The sequence below is a fragment of the Bos mutus genome, chromosome 11, assembly GCF_027580195.1.
Source record: "Bos mutus isolate GX-2022 chromosome 11, NWIPB_WYAK_1.1, whole genome shotgun sequence".
In the NCBI taxonomy this organism is placed as follows: Eukaryota; Metazoa; Chordata; class Mammalia; order Artiodactyla; family Bovidae; genus Bos; species Bos mutus.
The window spans coordinates 87,251,645-87,271,137 of NC_091627.1; the positions used below are offsets into that span (position 1 = coordinate 87,251,645).

At 45.0% G+C, this 19,493-nt stretch overlaps 1 protein-coding gene across 2 annotated transcripts in view; it reads right to left on the reverse strand.

Moving 5' to 3' along the window:
- The window catches only part of VIT (vitrin), a 125,032-nt gene that overhangs the window by 12,494 nt on the left and 93,045 nt on the right, over window positions 1–19,493 (reverse strand). For both annotated transcript variants that reach the window (XM_070379737.1, XM_005901911.3), the window contains 2 exons: window positions 15,615–15,762; window positions 2,926–3,029 (listed from right to left, as the gene is read on the reverse strand). In XM_070379737.1, coding sequence (XP_070235838.1) covers window positions 2,926–3,029; window positions 15,615–15,762 — 252 coding nt within the window. The remainder of the gene's footprint in view (window positions 1–2,925; window positions 3,030–15,614; window positions 15,763–19,493) is intronic.

The following is a 19,493-nucleotide window of genomic DNA, read 5'->3' on the forward strand; positions in this document are numbered from 1 at the left end:
CAGTCCTGGGTGTTCATTGATGTTGAAGCTGAAACTCCAATACTTTGGCCACCTGATGTGAAGAGCTGACTCATTTGAAAAGATCCTGATGCTGGGAAAGATTGATAGCAGGAGAAGAAGGGGATGACAGAGGATGAGGTGGTTGGATGGCATCACCGACTCAATGGACATGGGTTTGGGTAGACTCTTGGAGTTGGTGATAGACAGGGAGGCGTGGCGTGCTGCGGTCCATGGGGTTGCAAAGAGTCGGACACGACTGAGTGACTGAACTGAAATGAACTGAATTTTGTGTATATGAGTATTTAGGCACAAAAGCCATAGCTTTCAAAGGGATCCTCAATCTAAATAAGAGTTAAGAGCTACCTTCTTAAGACATTAGGGTTATAACATTATACTCAAGGCTTCTTTGGTTTTGACCAGCATCCTGGCTTCACTGACTAGTACAATCTTATCTGTCAAATGAAAGGATCAAATGGTTACATTCTCAGTTGCTAGAGAAGTGTCTTGGAGAACCCATGTGAGCTGGCTGTGTGAAAACCTCAGAGAACTGCATTAACAGCCAGAGCTGATTTCCTTCAAGGCCCAAGGCACCCAGCAGTCCCCTCTGGTTTACTGTTAGCTGCCTGTAGACAGAGCACAGGGAGCCCTCAGAAGATCACCTTGACCTCACCCAGTCTTAAATCTGGAGGCCACAGTCAATTTGCACTCAATACGTGTTCCATTAGCCTTCTAGTGTGTCTTGAAAGCAGAGGCTAGAAATCTGAAAATTGCATTGTTGAGATTTCCTTGCAGCTGGAGTTCTGGATGTGTTTTAGTTTCATGAAATGATATGCACATGAGGTTTAGAAGATGAACATGGGGTAGAGGTTGTACTTTTGATTCTGCTATTTCTGTAGCCAAGTCTGTAGAATGTTTGACTTTTCCAGGGTAGTGTTAGCAGAGGTGCCTATGATTAGTGACCAGCCTCCTTGGTGTTGAGAAGGTAGGGTGCAAAGCATGTATTTTGTGGCTGTGAATGGAGCAAGCAAGGCATGTTTTTGAAGCTGGCAGTTGTAGCAGAAGTTTCCCAATCAGCATGGCTTCCTGGCTGAAGCAGATTCCTAAAGAGGCTGCAGTGGTAGAATTGAGAAAGCAATTTTCTGGTCTTGGAAGAGGCATGGCTCCTTGGAGGTCCTGGATCAGCAGGAAGCCTTTGGAAGCCATCTTTGAAAACAGCCTAGAGTACGTTTCTTCTAATTCTCAAAACCATTTCATACCCTGAAATAAATCCCTTTCTGCTTAAATCAGCTGGAATGGGTTCTGTTCTCTAAACTCAAACCCCCATCAGTACAGGGCAGATATAGAACATGTTACCTACTGAAAAAACATATACTGATTTTATTAAGACACCTCTCTAACCCCATCAAGGACATAGGATGTCTTCTGAAGTTTTAGAGTTTTACTCCTGATACCTTACTGGAATCTCAGAGATCGAAGTATCAAATTGAAAACAAATCAGACATCAACTCTATCATGTTTGTGATGAGGCAATATCCGATTTGGTGTCTCAGATCCCAGGGACTTGGATGGTGTTTATTTAGAATTGTTCAGAGATCAAAGGCTCTTCATTTGCTAGATACCAATGCACTGGTTTAAATAGATGTACATTAAAGTGGGGAGGGAAGTAATAAATCAGATGTACTGTAATTTTGAAGAAGCTCCTTCAAAGATAGCTGTATTTCCTGTGCACATTCCATGGCAAGCAATGTGGCTCACATCTCCATTTCCCTGGACTGTGATGGTCCAGACAGGGCCCCCCAGGAGTGGGCAGTCCTCCCAGTGCCCCAAATGCAGACTGTACCCCATCAGGCTCCTCTGTCCATGGAATTCTCCAGGCAAGAATACCGGAGTGGTTAGCCATTCTTTTCTCCAGGGGATCTTCCTCACCCAGGAATCGAACCTAAGTCTCCCACATTGCAGGCAGATTCTTTACCTCTGTGCCACCAGGGAAGCCCAAAATCAGACTACCATTTATAAATTGGTATACTGGCATGGGCTCACTAGTGACCTTTGAACTTGGTTAGTGTGAAACTACTTCTAATTCCTACTCACCTCTGGGGAACTGATAAAATGGAGTTTTTGCACCTGCCCCACTAAAGACTAGATTTTGACCTTGGGATTTTGGTGCCCCACTCCCACTCCACCCCATCACCACCAGGAAGGCTCAGATGTCAGGAGACACAGCTGGAAACAAAGACCATGTCTCTGCATGGTTATCACTGTAACAGGAGCTGATTAGAGAAAGATTCCCAAGGAGCACTGTGAAGCTTCCTGAATGGAGCCAGCTACAGATTTGATTTATTTTTAAATTTTATTTATTTATTTATTATTTGGCTGTGCTGAGTCTTCGTTGCTGCCTAGGCTATTCTCTAGCTGTGCTCGGGCTTCTCATCGTAGTGGGTTCTCTTGCTGCAGAGCATGGGCTCTAGGCACGGGCTCCATAGTTGTGGCACACAGGCTCAGCTGTGGACTCAACCCATGTCTCCCGCATTGGAAGGCACATTCTTTACCACTGAGCCACCAGGGAAGCCCAAATTTTGTTTTCATTAAAAATTTCTTTTTCACGAAACACAAAGATAGTTGATGACTTGTAGACCTGTAATGGTAGTCGTAACAGTAGTCCTGCTTGTCCTAAAGAAAACTGCTATCCTGAGGAAACAGGCCTGCTAAGAACTCTCCAGCATGAGTGTAATAATGATTTTTGCCCCCAGTCCACAGTAATGCTTTAGGAAAGATACAGATATTCTGTGAGTCATTTCTTAATGGATTATTTGGATTTTTCCTTTTTCTATCTAGGATGCTAGCAGACGACCACATAGAAGGAGAACCATAGTAGCAAGAAGGTCTGAATCCGAATTGGACATTAGACAGACATTAGACATGTACCTGCATTAGACAACCCTCCTCTCTGAGAAATCTTCTCTATGGCTGCCTTCACGTCCTGGGAATTCATGTGAGTCTTGAGATTAAATTGGGTAGCAGGATTGTCTCTGAAGATTCAGAACAAGAAGTAAAAATTAGCAGGAAAATTATTACCCTTGGAGCAAAGCAGAAATCAGAGTTGTTTTATATACAAATAGAATGGAAGCTGCTTTGAAACCTTAAGCTGGTGTTATACAATGCCCCAAAGAACTGCTGGTGAGACGGGAGGACTGGGTCCTCGGCAGGGTGTGTAGAAAAAAACTGGTTCATTTCAGGGCTCACGAGGTGTGCGTTCTGGTTTTAACTGTGCTGTTTCCTACCTTCGTGACCTTGGGAAGTCATCTGACTTCTCTGGGCCTCAGTTTCCTCATCGAGATAAAAATAAAGACCATCGTGTTCATGTTGCTAAAGAGCAGGACTGTTGTCAAGTGGGATTTTGCAAACATCAGGATGTCCCCAGGCTGCCCCAGACCCTCCTATCCAGGAAGAGAGTCTCAGTTGATAGCCCCTTGCCCCTCACCCCACCCCGGTACCCCAGCACTGGAACTGCATGTCAACGGTTGCGTCAAGGAGAACCCATGGTTTTGTCTTTCTCATTCTGTGACTCCTGTGACTTCGTGAGAGTATTCAAATCTTACCTGGAAGGTCAACATCTATTTTACTAAAGCCTGACAAAGGTTAGCTGGAGAGGAGTTAGAGTGAATTCAGTGGAGAAACAGAAGGAGAGCCCTTCTCTAGAAAGGAGTCTTTTTCTTTAGGTAACAGGCTTGGGAGCTGCTGAGCAGGGAGGGAGTGTGGAATCTTTCATCATCATGTAGATGGTGTGCCGGCAGGGACGAGGGCTCTGTGGGATGGATGTGAGTGGTCACACCCAGGATGAAGTGGGGATGTGTGGTGAAATCCCATCTCCCGAAGCACTGATGGTCCGTCCCTGGCAGGACCTCATGCAGGTGCAACCTTTAAGGTCACACGGGGCCCTGAACTCCAAAAGAACCTGTGCTTGCTTCAGTGCTCTTCCGTACCTGCTCCATCAAACCACCCACATCCCCTTCTGCAGTCCTTCTTCTGACTCATCAAGTCATCCCCACAGTATGCATTCTTGATACCCTCTGATAATGTCCTCATCAAATACCAGGTCCTGTCAGATCAACCTCTCAAATATCTCTTGTGACTCTCGCATCCTTTCACCCCCCCACCCCCCGCCCACTCAAGTTTGGACTTGGATCTTCTTTTTCCTGAACTATTCCTACAGCCTCCTATCTGGTCTTCCTGCACCACAGTGGACTGTCCAGAGGATGTCTTACCCCACAGGTGCTAAGAGCCTGTCAGAGGTGGATTAACCTGCATGCTAATGATACCTCTTCATATTTGTAATTTTGGGTTCTTTTTCCAAAAAGAATCCCCAAACTATATAAGCTTCAGAGTCCCCAAAGCCTGGATCTACCTTTGGTAACCAAAGAATATGAACTTTTCAGGGGCTGAAAAAAATCAAAACAACAACAAAGTATCATTAGCTACAAAACAGAAATTTGCAAAATTGATATTGACAATAATAACTATGTATTTGTCTACCAAACATAATGTTCTAGACACCCCATTAACTATAAAAATTTTAACTCTTAGAACTCTAATTACATTCGAAAATGATTGGGGGACTAGATTTTTCTCACTTTGAAAGATTTCCTGAGTGTGTCTGACAATTGTGAAGAAATCATAGCTGACCATAAATTGTGTTGCTCATAGACAAATAATTTCAAAAGCAAAAACATAGATTTTTCTTAAGTTTTTACAGAAAAAAGATTAAATGTGGAAGCTAGTCACCTAGTCATATCTATACTGATCCCCCAGAGCCCTGTTCATGAGGCTGTCTGAATGTTGATAACTTTGTAGAGTGATGGATCACCCATTTCCCATATTACATCTACTGTCAGGCCTTGTTATCCGCAGTAGTTATGTTCTATAAAGTTGTTGCAAACATCACGGTAGCAGGTTGCTGAGCCATTGTTCCTAGGGAAAATAGAGGGTTGGATTCCTGTGGGCCTCTGGTCATATTTTCATCAATAGGTCAGCATATAAACTTGTTTTAATGTATGTTTCTGTTTCAAGGTGCCCAATTTAATGTTTCTTACAGTAATTAATTATATGCACATTTTCTGTATCATGAAACACTAGCCGAAAGGGTTTAACGTTTTAAACCTGACCCTGGGTCATGCTGCGTAGATTTGTTTTGGCTCTCAGCTTCATAATGGCTATCCATCGTACTTAAAAAAAAAGTAGTCATCATTTTATGAATTCGTAAGTTCAGCCACTTTTCCATTAGTTATTTTAGCAGTTTCTGGAGCAGATTCACATACAGATAAATGAATTTCCTTTTTCTTTTTTTTGCTGAATATATTGGATCATCAGTTCATTAACATTGAACTCATGACCAACAGCATAGGTTGCCTGAAGGAAATTTATCTAACATTTGCAGTTTCTCCTGAAGCACGTCACAGCCTTCTTGTGCTGAGAACACTGGATGGCACTTCAGCGCTATACTTAGGGCCATTAAAATTATGAAATCATCAATGAATAGCTGGAAAGTGTGGTGCTAAGTAGACTGTGAAAAGGACACTTGTTTACAGCACGAGTTGGAACAAGGCAGAGCATTGCCTTGTTTGACCTCAGCGGGGGATGTTGTATGCCTCCTTCCTTCTCAGTGCACATCCGCAGATGACTGTCAAAGTACCAGGAGTGTAGACTTTGGAGATGCAGGCACATTTTAGCAAGTAGGTGAATTTGCAGATATGGAACACCCAAATCATGAAGGTTGACTATAACCTATTTGAGAATAAGCGCTATGTTCAGTATTTCCTCTCCCTGGTGCTTAGCATACAGCAGGTAATAGAGAATTATGGAAAGGAGGGAAGGAGGGGGGAATCTCAAATGTCCTTTCCTCTCTTAGACCATCCTGGGTAGAAGTGAACACCCCCCTCTGAGCCCCACACTCATCACTCTCTCCCCCTGTTACATCCTGGAGGTGGATGAATCTATCTTCAGAAGCAGACAGATGAGCTATTCATATACCCAATGAATAGATGCTTTTCATTTTATTTAATGTTGTTTCTGTTAAAAATATCACCTCCCTCACTAGCTGGTAAAGTCCCAAAGAACAGAATCTCTATCACAGTTATTTATTTATTTTTAATGAATTGAAAGGTTGGATCAGAAGACTGCTGAAACTCTTTCCAATTGCTAAAATTACCATTAGGAGCAAAACCGCAGAGCTCATCCACCAAGGGACTAACAGGCAAATATAATCAAACCACTTAGATGAATTTTACATTAGTATGCCCTGCAAATGGCATAGCGCTTAGAGCGTGGTAAACACTCAATAAATCTTTGTTAAAATGTAATGTAATTAAATTATAGGAATGAATGATAAGTCGCTAACCTGCAGACTCTGACCACTCTCAGTTTCAGAGCGCATGGGTGTATATGTCCTTTTTGGGGACTTGTGGCCCTACACCTTTACCTGGTTCCTTTTTCAGAGCTGAAGATTACTTAAAAAGTTCAAAGAGATATGCCACTATATTTTTATGTAAGCAATATTTTAATTTGTAATTTTGTTAGAAGATCTCATCAAGGGAAAACACATTTGTTTCCCTCAGTGGATATTAAGGATTTCCTTTGAAAGTAAGAGAAGAAAATAAAGAGGTTTATAGCACAAGAAGAAAACATCAAATTGTTTTATGTTTGAAAGAGGAGTTAAGACTAATAAAGAGAAATGACAGGGAGCCAGCATTTGACTGTTCACAGAAAGGACTAATTCATGCAATAGGAAAGGACTATCTTGCAAGTGTGTGAGAAGAATGAATGCCCGTTGGAGGTGGCGCAAGTGATTCCAAGGGAGGCTGGAGCCTGGGGGCAGAGCGCTGGATGGTGCGTCAGTATTCCCAGATCTCCCTGATGACAAGCCTTCCTTGAGGCACCCTGTTAAACTCCACAGGTTTAATCAGGTCTCCCCGAGGCAGAAACTCAGTATGTCTGGGCTGGGGATTTTTTTAAACAAGCTGATCCAGGTGAATCTCATCCTCGGGAAAGTTTGGGGAGCCCTGGATTTTAGAGGACTTCTGAGGCCCTTTCAGTCCTAAGGTTCCCATTTGGTTAAATTCCTTGTCTATTGATTCACCCCAGTCACATGGAGTGAGCCTCTCAAATGAATTTTGATGCAGTAGAAACACATTAACTAATCATAGTCCCTTTAGAAAGAACATTTGAAAACTGTTTCCTCCAAGGCATCATCACTTTAAGGTTACAATAGAATAACCTGATTATCCTTCAGTTCAATCGCTCAGTCATGTCCAACTCCTTGCAACCCCATGGACTGCAGAATGCCAGGCTTCCCTGTCCATTACCAACTCCCAGAGCTTGCTCAAACATGTCCATTGAGTCAGTGATGCCATCCAGCCATCTCATCCTCTGTCGTCCCCTTCTCCTCCTGCCTTCCATCTTTCCCAGCATCAGGGTCTTTTCTAATGAGTCAGTTCTTTACATCAGGTGGCCAAAGTATTGGAGCTTCAGCATCAGTCCTGCCAATGAATATTCAGGACTGATTTCCTTTAGGATTGACTGGTTTGATTTCCTTGCAGTCCAAGGGACTCTCAAGAGTCTTCTTCAACACCACAGTTCAAAAGCATCAATTCTTCAGCGCTCAGCTTTCTTTATGGTCCATCTCTCATATCCATACATGACTACTGGAAAAACCATAGCTTTGACTAGATGGACCTTTGTCAGCAAAGTAATCTCTCTGCTTTTTTAATATGCTGTCTAGGTTAGTCATAGCTTTTCTTCCAAGGAGCAAGCGTCTTTTAATTTCATAGTTGCAGTCACCATCTGCAGTGATTTTGGAGCCCCCCAAAATAAAGTCTCTTACTGTTTGCATTGTTTTCCCATCTATTTGCCAATGAAGTGATGGGACTGGATGCCATGATCTTCGTTCTCTGAATGTTGAGTTTTAAGCCAGCTTTTCACCCTCCTCTTTCACTTTCATCAAGAGGCTCTTTAGTTCCTCTTCGCTTTCTGTGATAAGGGTGGTGCCATCTGAGTATCTGAGGTTATTGATATTGCTCCCGGCAATCTTGATTTCAGGTTGTGCTTCATCCAGCCTGGCATTTCACATGATGTACTCTGCATATAAGTTAAATAAGTAGGGTGACAATATATAGCCTTGACATACTCCTTTCCCAATTTGGAATCAGTCTGTTGTTCCATGTCTGGTTCTAAATGTTGCTTCTTGACCTGCATACAGATTTCTCAGGAGGCAGGTCAGGTGGTCTGGTATTCCCATCTCTTTAAGATTTTTGACAGTTGGTTGTGATCCACACAGTCAAAGGCTTTAGTGTAGTCAATGAAGCAGAAGTAGATGTTTTTCTGGAATTCTCTTGCTTTTACGATGATCCAGCAGATGTTGGCGATTTGATTTCTGGTTCCTCTGCCTTCTCTAAATCCAGCTTGAACATCTAGAATTTCTCAGTTCACGTACTGTTGGAGCCCAGCTCATTCTATTGACTATCCTTAGCCTTTTAATTTTCTTAATGCTAAAAGTGTGATGCTAAAAGTGTGATGATTTCTGGAGTTAGTCACTGAGTTGAACCACGCCTGTGAACTCAGGAGGATGTTCCGGGGTAACCCTGGTTGCCTAAGGTGGCAGTAGGTTGGGTGACGGACTTGTCCCTTGAGGGCATTACTCAGCTCAGAGTGAAATGATTCTGTCTCTCCCCTTAAAGGACTGAGCAGCTATGGTCAATGCAGGGGCCCAGGCCAACCTGCTGAGGGACTTAGCACAACTAGCCCCTTTTGAAAGGACACTGGCCTTTCTCACATTTCCTAGGGTCAGAGATTTGGAGCAGAGTCTTATAATCAAATTTTGTGTTTAGAGGAGTATTTGTGTGTGTGTGTGTGTGTAATTAGCAACAATAATTCCACCCACCACCAAAAAAATAGAAAGTTAACCTGCAAGCATCTTCCTGCTGGAGGAAACATGGGTGTGTACTCTGCTGATCTGAGAACTACTCTAGAGCCAGGAGGCTCTCCAGCTTGCTGTCTGTTATACTGCCCGGCTTGATAAGTGCAGGGACATAGAAGGTCTTGACAACAGACAGTGTCTGGTGCTTCCCAAACCCAGTTGTGCATCCGGTCACCTGGGATCTTTTAAAAATATGGATTCTGTGGATTGGATGTGAGGCCTGAGGTTCTGCCTTTCTCACAGCCTCATGAGAGGCTGTGTCTCACGCACATGACACTGTGTATCATGTGTGAGTGGCAGTGTCTTCACAGGGGAGAATGGCTTTAGATGATCCAAGCACATTACCGTTATCGTGTGCTTTATTTCTAATCTGATGCCACCGCTGATCTGACAGGAAGGAGTGGTCCATGGCCCGGAGGTTGGGGACCTCTGTCTTAGAGAATGCTGTAAGAATCAAGAACATAAGCAGTGGGGCTGCCAGTGATATGGGGAACGCGGGAAAATAAATAAATCTGCAGAAGGTGCGAGAAAGGCAGAGAGGAAGGAGAATGGAGCTCCTGAAGCCCTAGGCTGGTGACCTGGGGGGGAGACGGGAGGGTCCTGGGGCACAGGGGTCACCAGATAACAGCACCCCCCAGTTTGGTTTGGGCATTGGGATTTTTCAGTGTTCCCCAAGTAGTTCTAATGTGCACAAGAGTGGCCGTCTGCTTCTCTAGCAGAATGGTCCAAGGATCTAGGGAGAATAATCTCAGCATGGCATGGATGGGGGGCCCCCAGAGAAGCCCTGGTGATGTGCAATGCAGGGTCAAGGAGAACCCATCCAAGGAGAGAGGGCATGAGACAAGGGCAGTCTTTGTTTCCTCTGTCCCCCTGGAAGAACTGTGTGGTGGGAACAGAAAAGCATCAGATCCTTGTGTAAACTGTATTCCCAGCTCAGTCAGCCTTGAGTGTGTGTCCCTGAGGCGTGCGGCTCAGAGTTCACCTGCCTTGAAAGAAGAGGGGTCTAGAGGTCTTTGCAAGTGCCCCTAGGCCCTGGAGAGCCCTTCCGGGGAGACAGGCAGCTGTTCTGGGTCCTGTCGCTTCCTCTACAGGCAGTGTAGACGGAGGGCTCGAGGAGTGGACGGGGCAGGGGTTGGAGAGACCCGAGCTCTGCCAGGTGCCACCCTCTTTCCAGGGAAGCCAAGCTGTCCCTTCCCCTCCCTGGGGGTTAGTGATTCTCACCTTGGCTACAGATTAACATACTAGCTTCTGGGTATTTGCCAAATTCCAGGTTAATAGGTCTGAGATAGCACCCAGGCATCAGCATTTCTAAAAGCTCCCCTGGTGATGTCAGGACCAGGCAGCCCCTTCCTGTCCTGGGGTCCTGTGGTGCCAAGCATCTCCCAGGCCCCCTCCTGTGGGGGCTCGTACCCCAAACCCTCTCACACCTTTGTGCAAACTCAAGAAAACGTGACAGAAGGGTCCTCCTTGCCAGGTGTAGCAGTTGCCTATTTCTATTGCAAACTTAGTGACCGAACCAACACACTCACCAGTTTACAGCTCTGGAGGTCAGCAGCCCGAGGGGGCTCTCCCCAGCAGAGCCACGCTCCCTTTCAAAGGCTCTCGGAGACCATCATTGCCTGGTCTTTTCCAGCACGTGTTTCTTGATTAGTGTCCCTCTCCTCCACCTTCAGAGCCAGCCGTCGCATCTTTCTGAGCCTCTTCCATAGTCACATCTCCCTCAATGGATAATAGCTGGGAAGGGTTCTCTGCTTTTAAGCACCCAAGTGACTAGACTGGGACACCTGGGCATCCAGGACAGTCTCCCGTCTCAGGGTCCTTGACTTTAATCACAGCTCCAAGCCCCTCCGGCTCTGATGGAATATCTTGGTGGGGGCTCCGCGCTGGACCTAATGAGTATAACATCGGGTTTTGAACACGCAGCAGCCATCTGCTCAGTCGGTCTTGGCTGTGAGGCTCATTCTGTTTACATTTCTGTTTCCCTCTCAAGTTGCATGAAAAAAGGGCCAAAATGTTTCTTATAATAGAGATTTCTGCTTCTGATACATTGCTGGAAATGATAGGTTTATGAAGCCAGTTTTTGCTGTTTCATGGGAAACCAGTGAATTGATTCCACACAGCCAGGAAGGTTGTTGCCTCAGTGAGTTATCACAGCCGTGGATTCCAGGGAGTCAGACGTGGGGAGCTTCACAGCCATTATTCTGCCCATCGCACCATACCCAACCCCTGGTTTCTTCTCCTGACTCTGGATGCCCCACACTGGACGGCTCAGCCGGTCCACGGGAGCCTCTGAGCTCCCTGCTTTGGGGGGCAGGAAGGGAGGCTCAACTGAATGTGACTGAGGGTGTTCAGTCTGGGCTGAGTTGGGTGGGCTGAGAAGTAAAGTAAGGAAATGCAGCCCAACTTTGAGCTAAAACACAGGACACCTGTCAGAGAACCATGGGCAAAGAAAAGGATTTCATTTTGAAATGAAGAACAACCAATATTTTGCTTTATTCGATAGCTTGTTTTCCAGTGTTGGTACCCTTGGGTAGATTACAAAGTTCAGAAGAACATGTACAATTCTGTTCCATTTGTACTGAAACTGGGGATGAAGACAACATTATATTGAAGGTCCAGAGGGTATTCAGCACCCGTGGATCCAGGCAGCAGCTAAAATGTAACCTGCTTGGCTTCACTGTTCAGTTTGCTACAGTTCACCGAATAGCTACTTGTCTGGCCATTCTTTCTTCTAGCCTCTTAGTGTTCCCATTGGTCTTAAGCGCAACCACAAGCCTGTTGGCTGCTTAATTCTAAAATGAGACCAAGTGTGCAAAATGAGGGCTTGGTCCTTGGCCTTTTCTTCAACAGGGTCTCAGTCCTCAGTTTGGTGGAAAACTTCAATCATCAGGAGCTTTCTTGGCAGAGAAGCAAAATCTTTGAAGTCAATTTGGTTTCACATCTTAGAGATTAACCCAAGATTTAATATCTGTCTTCTCCCTAGTGGCCAAGCATTAGCTGTGTGTTTTTAGGGAAGTCACTCAGCCTCTCTGGGTCTGTATCGAATGTGGACTCTTACTGGAGGTGCGTGATGACTGTGGAAGGAACGCTGTGGTTGCTGAAAGGTTAACGCGATCTTGGGTTCCAAGCCTCTGCGTGTGCAGAGAGGGGATGTGGGAGACCGAGAAGGTTGGCACCACCCGGGCTGAAGAGCTCCCCCTGGCCTGGACCAGAAGCAGGAACCCAGCCAGTGAAAGGAGAAGTTACAGAAAGGGGCAGAAGCCATGAGCCTGGCAGGGGATGATGCTGGGCCACTGGGGGGAAGGACAGAGGACAAGCAGAGAGCCGAGGAGATGCAGGAAAGAAAGAGGGAGGGGACCAGTGACCTGCCAATCCTGTGACATCACTCTCCTTTCACCTGCTTGCCTGGGCTGGTTTCTGTCTCCTGTACCCAAAGTATCTCTGTGTAGGATGCTTAGGGACCAGCAGGCAGAACAAGCTCTGCATTTTGTTCATCAGGCCATTGTTCTGCTTCTCATATTTTTATTTCTTATTTGCCTTCTGTTTCGTGTTCATAGTATGAGGCTTCTAAATCCCTCAAAAGTCTAAGTTCTGCCTCAGCTCTACGGAAAGCCAAGCGAAAGAATGTTCTGGGGGAATCTTTCACGTGGACCCGGGCAGCGCTGATGGGGGTGAGAAACCCGAGAGGAGGAATAGGGAGCTCCGAGTCCTCCCACCTCTGCCAGCTCCTTCCCAGCCTACGCCTCACCTTGGGAGCTTGTTCCTGGCGGGGTGGGCATTCCTTTTAGAGCCTGTTTCCTTACTGTAACATGAGGAGGTGGAAGCACGAGCTTTCTAGGGCCCCCACTGCACTGCGATTCTGAGAGAATGGGGCTGATCCCCAGTGACGGGTCGTGACATGAGTACTAGAATCCAGTGAGAACCCAAAGGGCCAGAAAGGGGACCAGTTTCCTAGCCAGCCAAACACTGGTGAGCCTCTTCCAGAAACACTGACTTCAGATCTGCGTCGACCTCTGCCCCTCACCATTCCCTGCCCCCCACGCTCCGCCTCTGCACACTAAGACCATTTGCTGGAGAAAGAATGGACGGGAGAGCCGGGGCAGATATAAAAGCATTTTCAGCTTTTACTTCTGGGTGCATGGATTTCCCCTTCAGCCTCATTACGCCCTCCTGGCGCTTTTCTCCAGCTGATTTTGTTCCCCGACGGACGTATAACCTCTGTGCGGCCATTGTTTCCTTGCTCATCACTCACACACCTATTCAGAACCCGAAGCTGGAAGGGAGAGGAAGCGCTTCCAATGGGTTCGCCCAACGTCCATTGATTGGCTGTCTTCTTAGTACAGAGCCAGTCACTGAATTACAGAACATCTGGGCTGGCAGAGCCCTAATAAATCAGCTGCTCCGCCTGCCCCGGACGTCACCGATGGCAGCTCTTACCTGGAGAGGCTAAGTGACTTGCCTAAGGTCACCCAGTGGAGCAAAGGCTTGAATCCCAGTGAATTCAAGACGTCCTGTTACCAGTTCCTTGTGCTTTCCACCCCACCCTGAGGCCGAAGATGATCGATCGGCTTGTGTGAGCAGAAAGTGAAGGAAAACAGACACATTTCCCTTAAGGGCTTTAAATTAATAAGGATCCGGGATGGGAAAAAAGGACAAACAGCAAAGGTATTTTTAGAAAGTGACATTGGAAAGCGTGGAGATAGACTCTTCCCTGTAAATGGTGATGACGTTAAGAACACAGTGGGAGAAAATGTTATTTTGAGAGGAAGAAGCCTTTATTGAATTGTTTTTCCTACCTTGCTGCATTTATTCTTTAATCCGTGTTCCCATCAGCACACCAAACAGTCTGCCTGTCATTTTTCTTTTCCTTGACATATTTATCGCCTTATTTTCATATTATCCTATAAACTTTGGTATACACAGATTTTAAAGCAGCTATTTTTTAATGCAAGATGACACACCAAGCTTTAAATCCCTCAATAAACTGACCAGGGACATCTGCACTAAAACACTTACATTTCCTCCCCAGAGAAGCCTGCTATTCATTTGCTATCTTTAAAAAGAAAAACAGGAATGAAAACAGGTTGGCGTGTTGAAATACAAGAAAACAATGGCCCAAACCACATATTTTCCTACTTCAAGATAAAAGGTTCCAGAACATCTGACAGTGAGAATTAACATTTGTAGCAAGTGTTTATTTTTATATATTTGACTCGGATTGTATACAAGTGCCACTTAACTCAGCGATTTTTCTTCACTGAAATAGAAGGTGGTGCTATATATGTTAATGGAATTTAATTCTAAAAATACAAATGTTATAGGCCCTTGTGAAAGCAAAGCAGTTTTATGCCTTTGGAGATCTCAAAACTAAATATCCTAGTGTATTTGACATAACAACGTTGGTTAAAGTGCTGCTCTAAATGTTTGAAGGGTCTGGAGACCTCCTGGCTGTTGGCAGGTTTATTTTTAACTTGTCACAAAGCACAAATAAGCTATAACTGCGGCTTCTGAGCAAGAGGTACCAAGGCCTAAGTTAGTTTCCAAGGCCAAGGCTGAGCTACAGATCTGGGGAATGAAGGTTGTGTCTAGATCCTTTGTGGAAAATATGACAGTTATCCTGCCCTTAATGGTTCTTGATCAAAAGGCCACCTATGATTTGAGATTTGAGCTTGTTTGCTCTTTTGATTACTTATTTCTAGTTGATTTCTATAAATCTGCTTTAAAGTGGAATCTATTGCATGTGAAATAAGATTCATTTATTATCCCCAATAAGAGAAAAGTTGAGGGTGGACATCAGTATGAGCCCTCAATTTCTATCCTATGTAGAAGAGTAGACTGAATTGAGGATAGTCAGCTATCCTCAGTCAGCCACTGCACCCCCCACCTCCTGCAGTGCTCCCCATTGCCAGGGAAGCCTTCCCCACACCAGTGCAGAGGCCTCAGGTTATCGGGAGAAAGGAGAAAGTTCAACCCAGAGGACCATGATTTCTGGTCATCTCACCTACAAGTGAGACCTCTGCTACAGACTTTTTGGTCTTCCCAGCTAGTGGTAAAGAACCCTCTTGCCAATGAAGGAGATATAAGAGCCCTGGATTCAATCTCTGGGTTGGGAAGATGCCCTGGAGGAGGGCATGACTACCCACTCCAGTCTCCTTGCCTGGAGAATCCAATGGACTATAGCCTGGCGGGCTATAGTCCATGGGGTCACAGAGAGTTGGACACAACTGAAATGACTTAGTACACACACACCTATAAGGTAGCACAGGAGCCCCTCAAACTAATACTCGAGGAGTCAGGGTTGAAAGGGAAATTGCCTGAGAGAGAAGTGAAGGCCTTAGCTCAAGGCCACACAGCCTGCTATTGGCTAAGCGAAAACTTGAACCCAGCTCTCTTAGTCCCCAAATATTCTCTCTACCAATCAGGAGTGCAAATGCCATTTACTTTCGAGTGTTGATTAACCTGTTCCTCCTTCTGGAGGCCTCAGATTTCTTCATTGGCATCTGGATTGTTTCAGTTTCTCTCATTTATGTCTGTATCAAGGAAGAGAATGAATCTGCTGTGCTCTAGATGTATGGATATTTTTCTTTTCTGGCACAGAATGAAACGAGGGTCATGCCCTGGTTTTCTAGTTCAGAGCCACACTTACCCATACTGAACAACACCCATTAGTGGGCCAGCGGGGCCAATGTCAAGAGTCTGGGCGACGTCGGTCAGAAACTGCTTCTGGATTCGGAATCGACGTTTGCCGATGCTCGAGCTCCCATCAATTAAAAACGACAAGTCAACTTTGCAGCCTGAGAAGCGGAAAAGGACTCTGTTATTCTGCTCCTCTCTCATTGCATTCACCGCCCACTCCCCTCTTCCTCAACCAGAGCTGCCTGAGATTGCAATGAAAAGAAAGTTAAAAAAAAAAAAGTAGCAAGATGCAAGATATACTTATTTATTTATATTCACAGCACATTTTCACTGGGCACCAAGATCACAGATACTTGGGCTGGTACTTATTTCCATGGTTGTTGTAGAATTCTCTGTATTAGCCACAATTACAGACTTCAAAAGCCAGACCTCCAAGTCAAGTCTAAGAAGGCCCTCAGAATGGTGTCCTAGCTCAGACCATGTCAGCTGTTGTGTTCAGTTGCTAAGTTGTATTGATCACTTTGCGACCCCTTTGGAGCCTGCCAGGCTCCTCTGTCCATGGGATTCTCCAGGCAAGAATACTAGGGTGGGTTGTTACTTCCTACCACGAGCGCCACCTGCAAGCCCTAATATATATATTATGTGTGTATGTATATGAAAATGTGTGGGCTCAGACTGTAAAGAATCTGCCTGAAATGCAGGAGACCCAGGTTTGATCCCTGGGTCAGGAAGATTCCTTACAGAAGGGAATGGCTACCCTCTCCAGTATTCCTGCCTGGAGAATTCCATGGACAGAGGAGCCTGGAGGGCTATAGTTCATGGGGTTTCAAAAGAGTCAGACACGACTGAGAGACCGAGCACATAGCACATATAGACATTAATGAAAGCAAGAAATGGACATGAGTTGATACACTTTTAAACAGAACTGTTGAGGAATGCTTAGTAAAGAGTAATACTACAGAACTGGACGTGAAGGGAAAAGGTTCTGAGAAAACGCCTTGTTTTCTTGCTGTGGTGCATGGCAATCAAAACCAGAGGAGAAGTAGGTAATGACAGGGACCTCTCTGGGCCTGGCTGACTTCACTCCGTCTGGAATCAGCGCCCGGGCTCACTGGAGACCTCGTAAGCTTTTAGACCCTGTCTGCCTGGACGTTTGGGGCCTGCCAACTCTTCTCATTCAGCTGGCTACCCCTGTCCTTTGCTGCCTCCAAACTGCCTATGCCCAAGCATGATCCTTGAGATGAAGATTGGAAGAAGCAAATGAAATCAAGAAGTGAAGTTTAAAGATGCCACTAAAGTCAAGAATGTTCCCTTGGTGTCTCTAATTTTCTTGAGGAGATCTCTCGTCTTTTCTACTGTATTGTTTTCCTCTATTTCTTTGCATTGATCACTGAGGAAGGCTTTCTTATCTCTTCTTGCTGTTCTTTGGAACTCTGCATTCAAATGGGTATAGCTTTCCTTTTCTCCTTTGCCTTTCACTTCTCTTCTTTTCTCAGCTATTTGTAAGGCCTCCTCAGAAACCATTTTGCCTTTTTGCATTTCTTTTTCTTGGGGATGGTCTTGATCCCTGCCTCCTGTACAATGTCATGAACCTCCATCCACAGTTCTTCAGGCATTCTGTCTATCAGATCTAATCCCTTCAATTTGTTTGTCACTTCCACTATATAATCGTAAGGGATTTGATTTAGGTCATACCTGAATAGTTTAGTGGTTTTCCCTATTTTCTTTAAGTCTGAATTTGGCAATAAGGAGTTTATGATCTGAGCCACAGTCAGCTCCCAGTCTTGTTTTTGCTGACTGTATAGAGCTTCTCTATCTTTGGCTGCAAAGAATATAATCAACCTGATTTTGGTGTTGACCATCTGGTGATGTCCATGTGTGGAGTCTTCTCTTGTGTTGTTGGAAGAGGGTATTTGCTATGACTGTATGACTTATAACATATGACTTACAGCAGAAGCAGAAGATATTAAGAAGAGGTGGCAACAATACACAGAGGAACTATACAAAAAAGATCCTCATGACCCAGATAACCACAACAGTGTGATCACTCACCTAGAGCCAGATATCCTGGAATAAGAAGTCAAGTGGACCTTGGGAAGCATCACTATGAACAAAGCTAGTGGAGGTGATGGAATTCCAGTTGAGCCATTTCAAATCCTAAACGATGATGCTGTGAAAGTGCTGCACTCATTATGCCAGCAAATTTGGAAAACTCAGCAGTGGCCACAGGACTGGAAAAGGTCAGTTTTCATTCCAATCCCAAAGAAAGGCAATGCCAAAGAATGTTCAAACTATCACACAATTGCACTCATCTCACACGCTAGTAAAGTAATGCTCAAAATTCTCCAAGCAAGGCTTCAACAGTATGTGAACCAAGAACTTCCAGATGTTCAAGCTGGATTTAGAAAAGGCAGAGGAACCAGAAATCAAATTGTCAACATCCGCTGGATCATTGAAAAAGGAAGAGAGTTCCAGAAAAACATCTACTTCTTCTTTACTGACTATGCCAAAGCCTTTGACTGTGTGGATCACAACAAACCATGGAAAATTCTGAAAGAGATGGGAATACCAGACCACCTGAGCTGCCTCCTGAGAAATCTGTATGCAGGTCAAGAAGCAACAATTAGAACTGGACATGGAACAACAGACTGGTTCCAAATCAGGAAAGGAGTATGTAAAAGCTGTATATTGTCACCCTGCTTATTTGACTTATATGCAGATTACATCATGTGAAATGCTGGGCTGGATGAAGCACAAGCTGGAATCAAGATTTCCAGGAGAAATATCAACAACCTCAGATATGCAGATGACACCACCCTAATGGCAGAAAGTGAAGAGGAACTAGAGAGCCTCTTGATGAAAGTGAAAGAGGAGAGTGAAAAAGTTGGCTTAAAGCTCAACATTCAGAAATCTAAGATCATGGCATGTGGTCCCATCACTTCATGGCAAATAGATGGGGAAACCGTGGAAACAGTGAGAGACTTTATTTTCTTGGGCTCCAAAATCACTGCAGATGGTGACTGCAGCCATGAAATTAAAAGTCGCTCCTTGGAAGAAAAGCTATAACCAACCTAGGCAGCATATTAAAAAGCAGAGACATTGCCGACAAAGGCCCATCTAGTCAAAGCTATGGTTTTTCCAGTAGTCAAGTATGGATGTGAGAGTTGGACTATAAAGAAAGCTGAGCACTGAAGAATTGATGCTTTTGAACTGTGGTTTTGGAGAAGACTCTTGAGAGTCCCTTGGACAGCAAGGAGATCCAACCAGTCCATCCTAAAGGAGATGTCCTGAATATTCATTGGAAGGACTGATGCTGAAGCTCTAATACTTTGGCCACCTGAAGTGAAGAACTGACTCATTGGAAAAGACCCTGATGCTGGGAAAGATGGAAGGCAGGAGAGAAGGGGATGACAGAGGATGAGATGGTTGGATGGTATCACTGACTTGATGGACAGTAGTTTGAGTAAGCTCCGGGAGTTGGTGATGGATAGGAAAGCCTGGCGTGCTGCAGTCCATGGGGTCGCAATGAATCAGACACGACTTAGCGACTGAACTGAACTGACTGAAAGTCAAGAATCAAGCAAAAGAACAGCAGAACTACTCTATGGCTTGGCATGTTTCCCAAACAGGGCTATTCCCACTCTTTCCTAGGTCCAGGCTTGTGATGTGAATTGCCGCCAGCAGGTGGCAGTGGTGCTCTTTAGGGCTTGCGGCGCACCAGCACCAACAGTTTGCTGGAAATGTGAATGCCCAGGCTCCACCTGGACATATAGAATCAGATTCCAGTTTAGCAAGATCCCCAGATGATTGATGTGCACATTAAAGTTTGAGAAGCACGCCTGAAGAGAACTTTTTCTTTCAGATGTCAGCAGCGTAGTTCAATATGCCT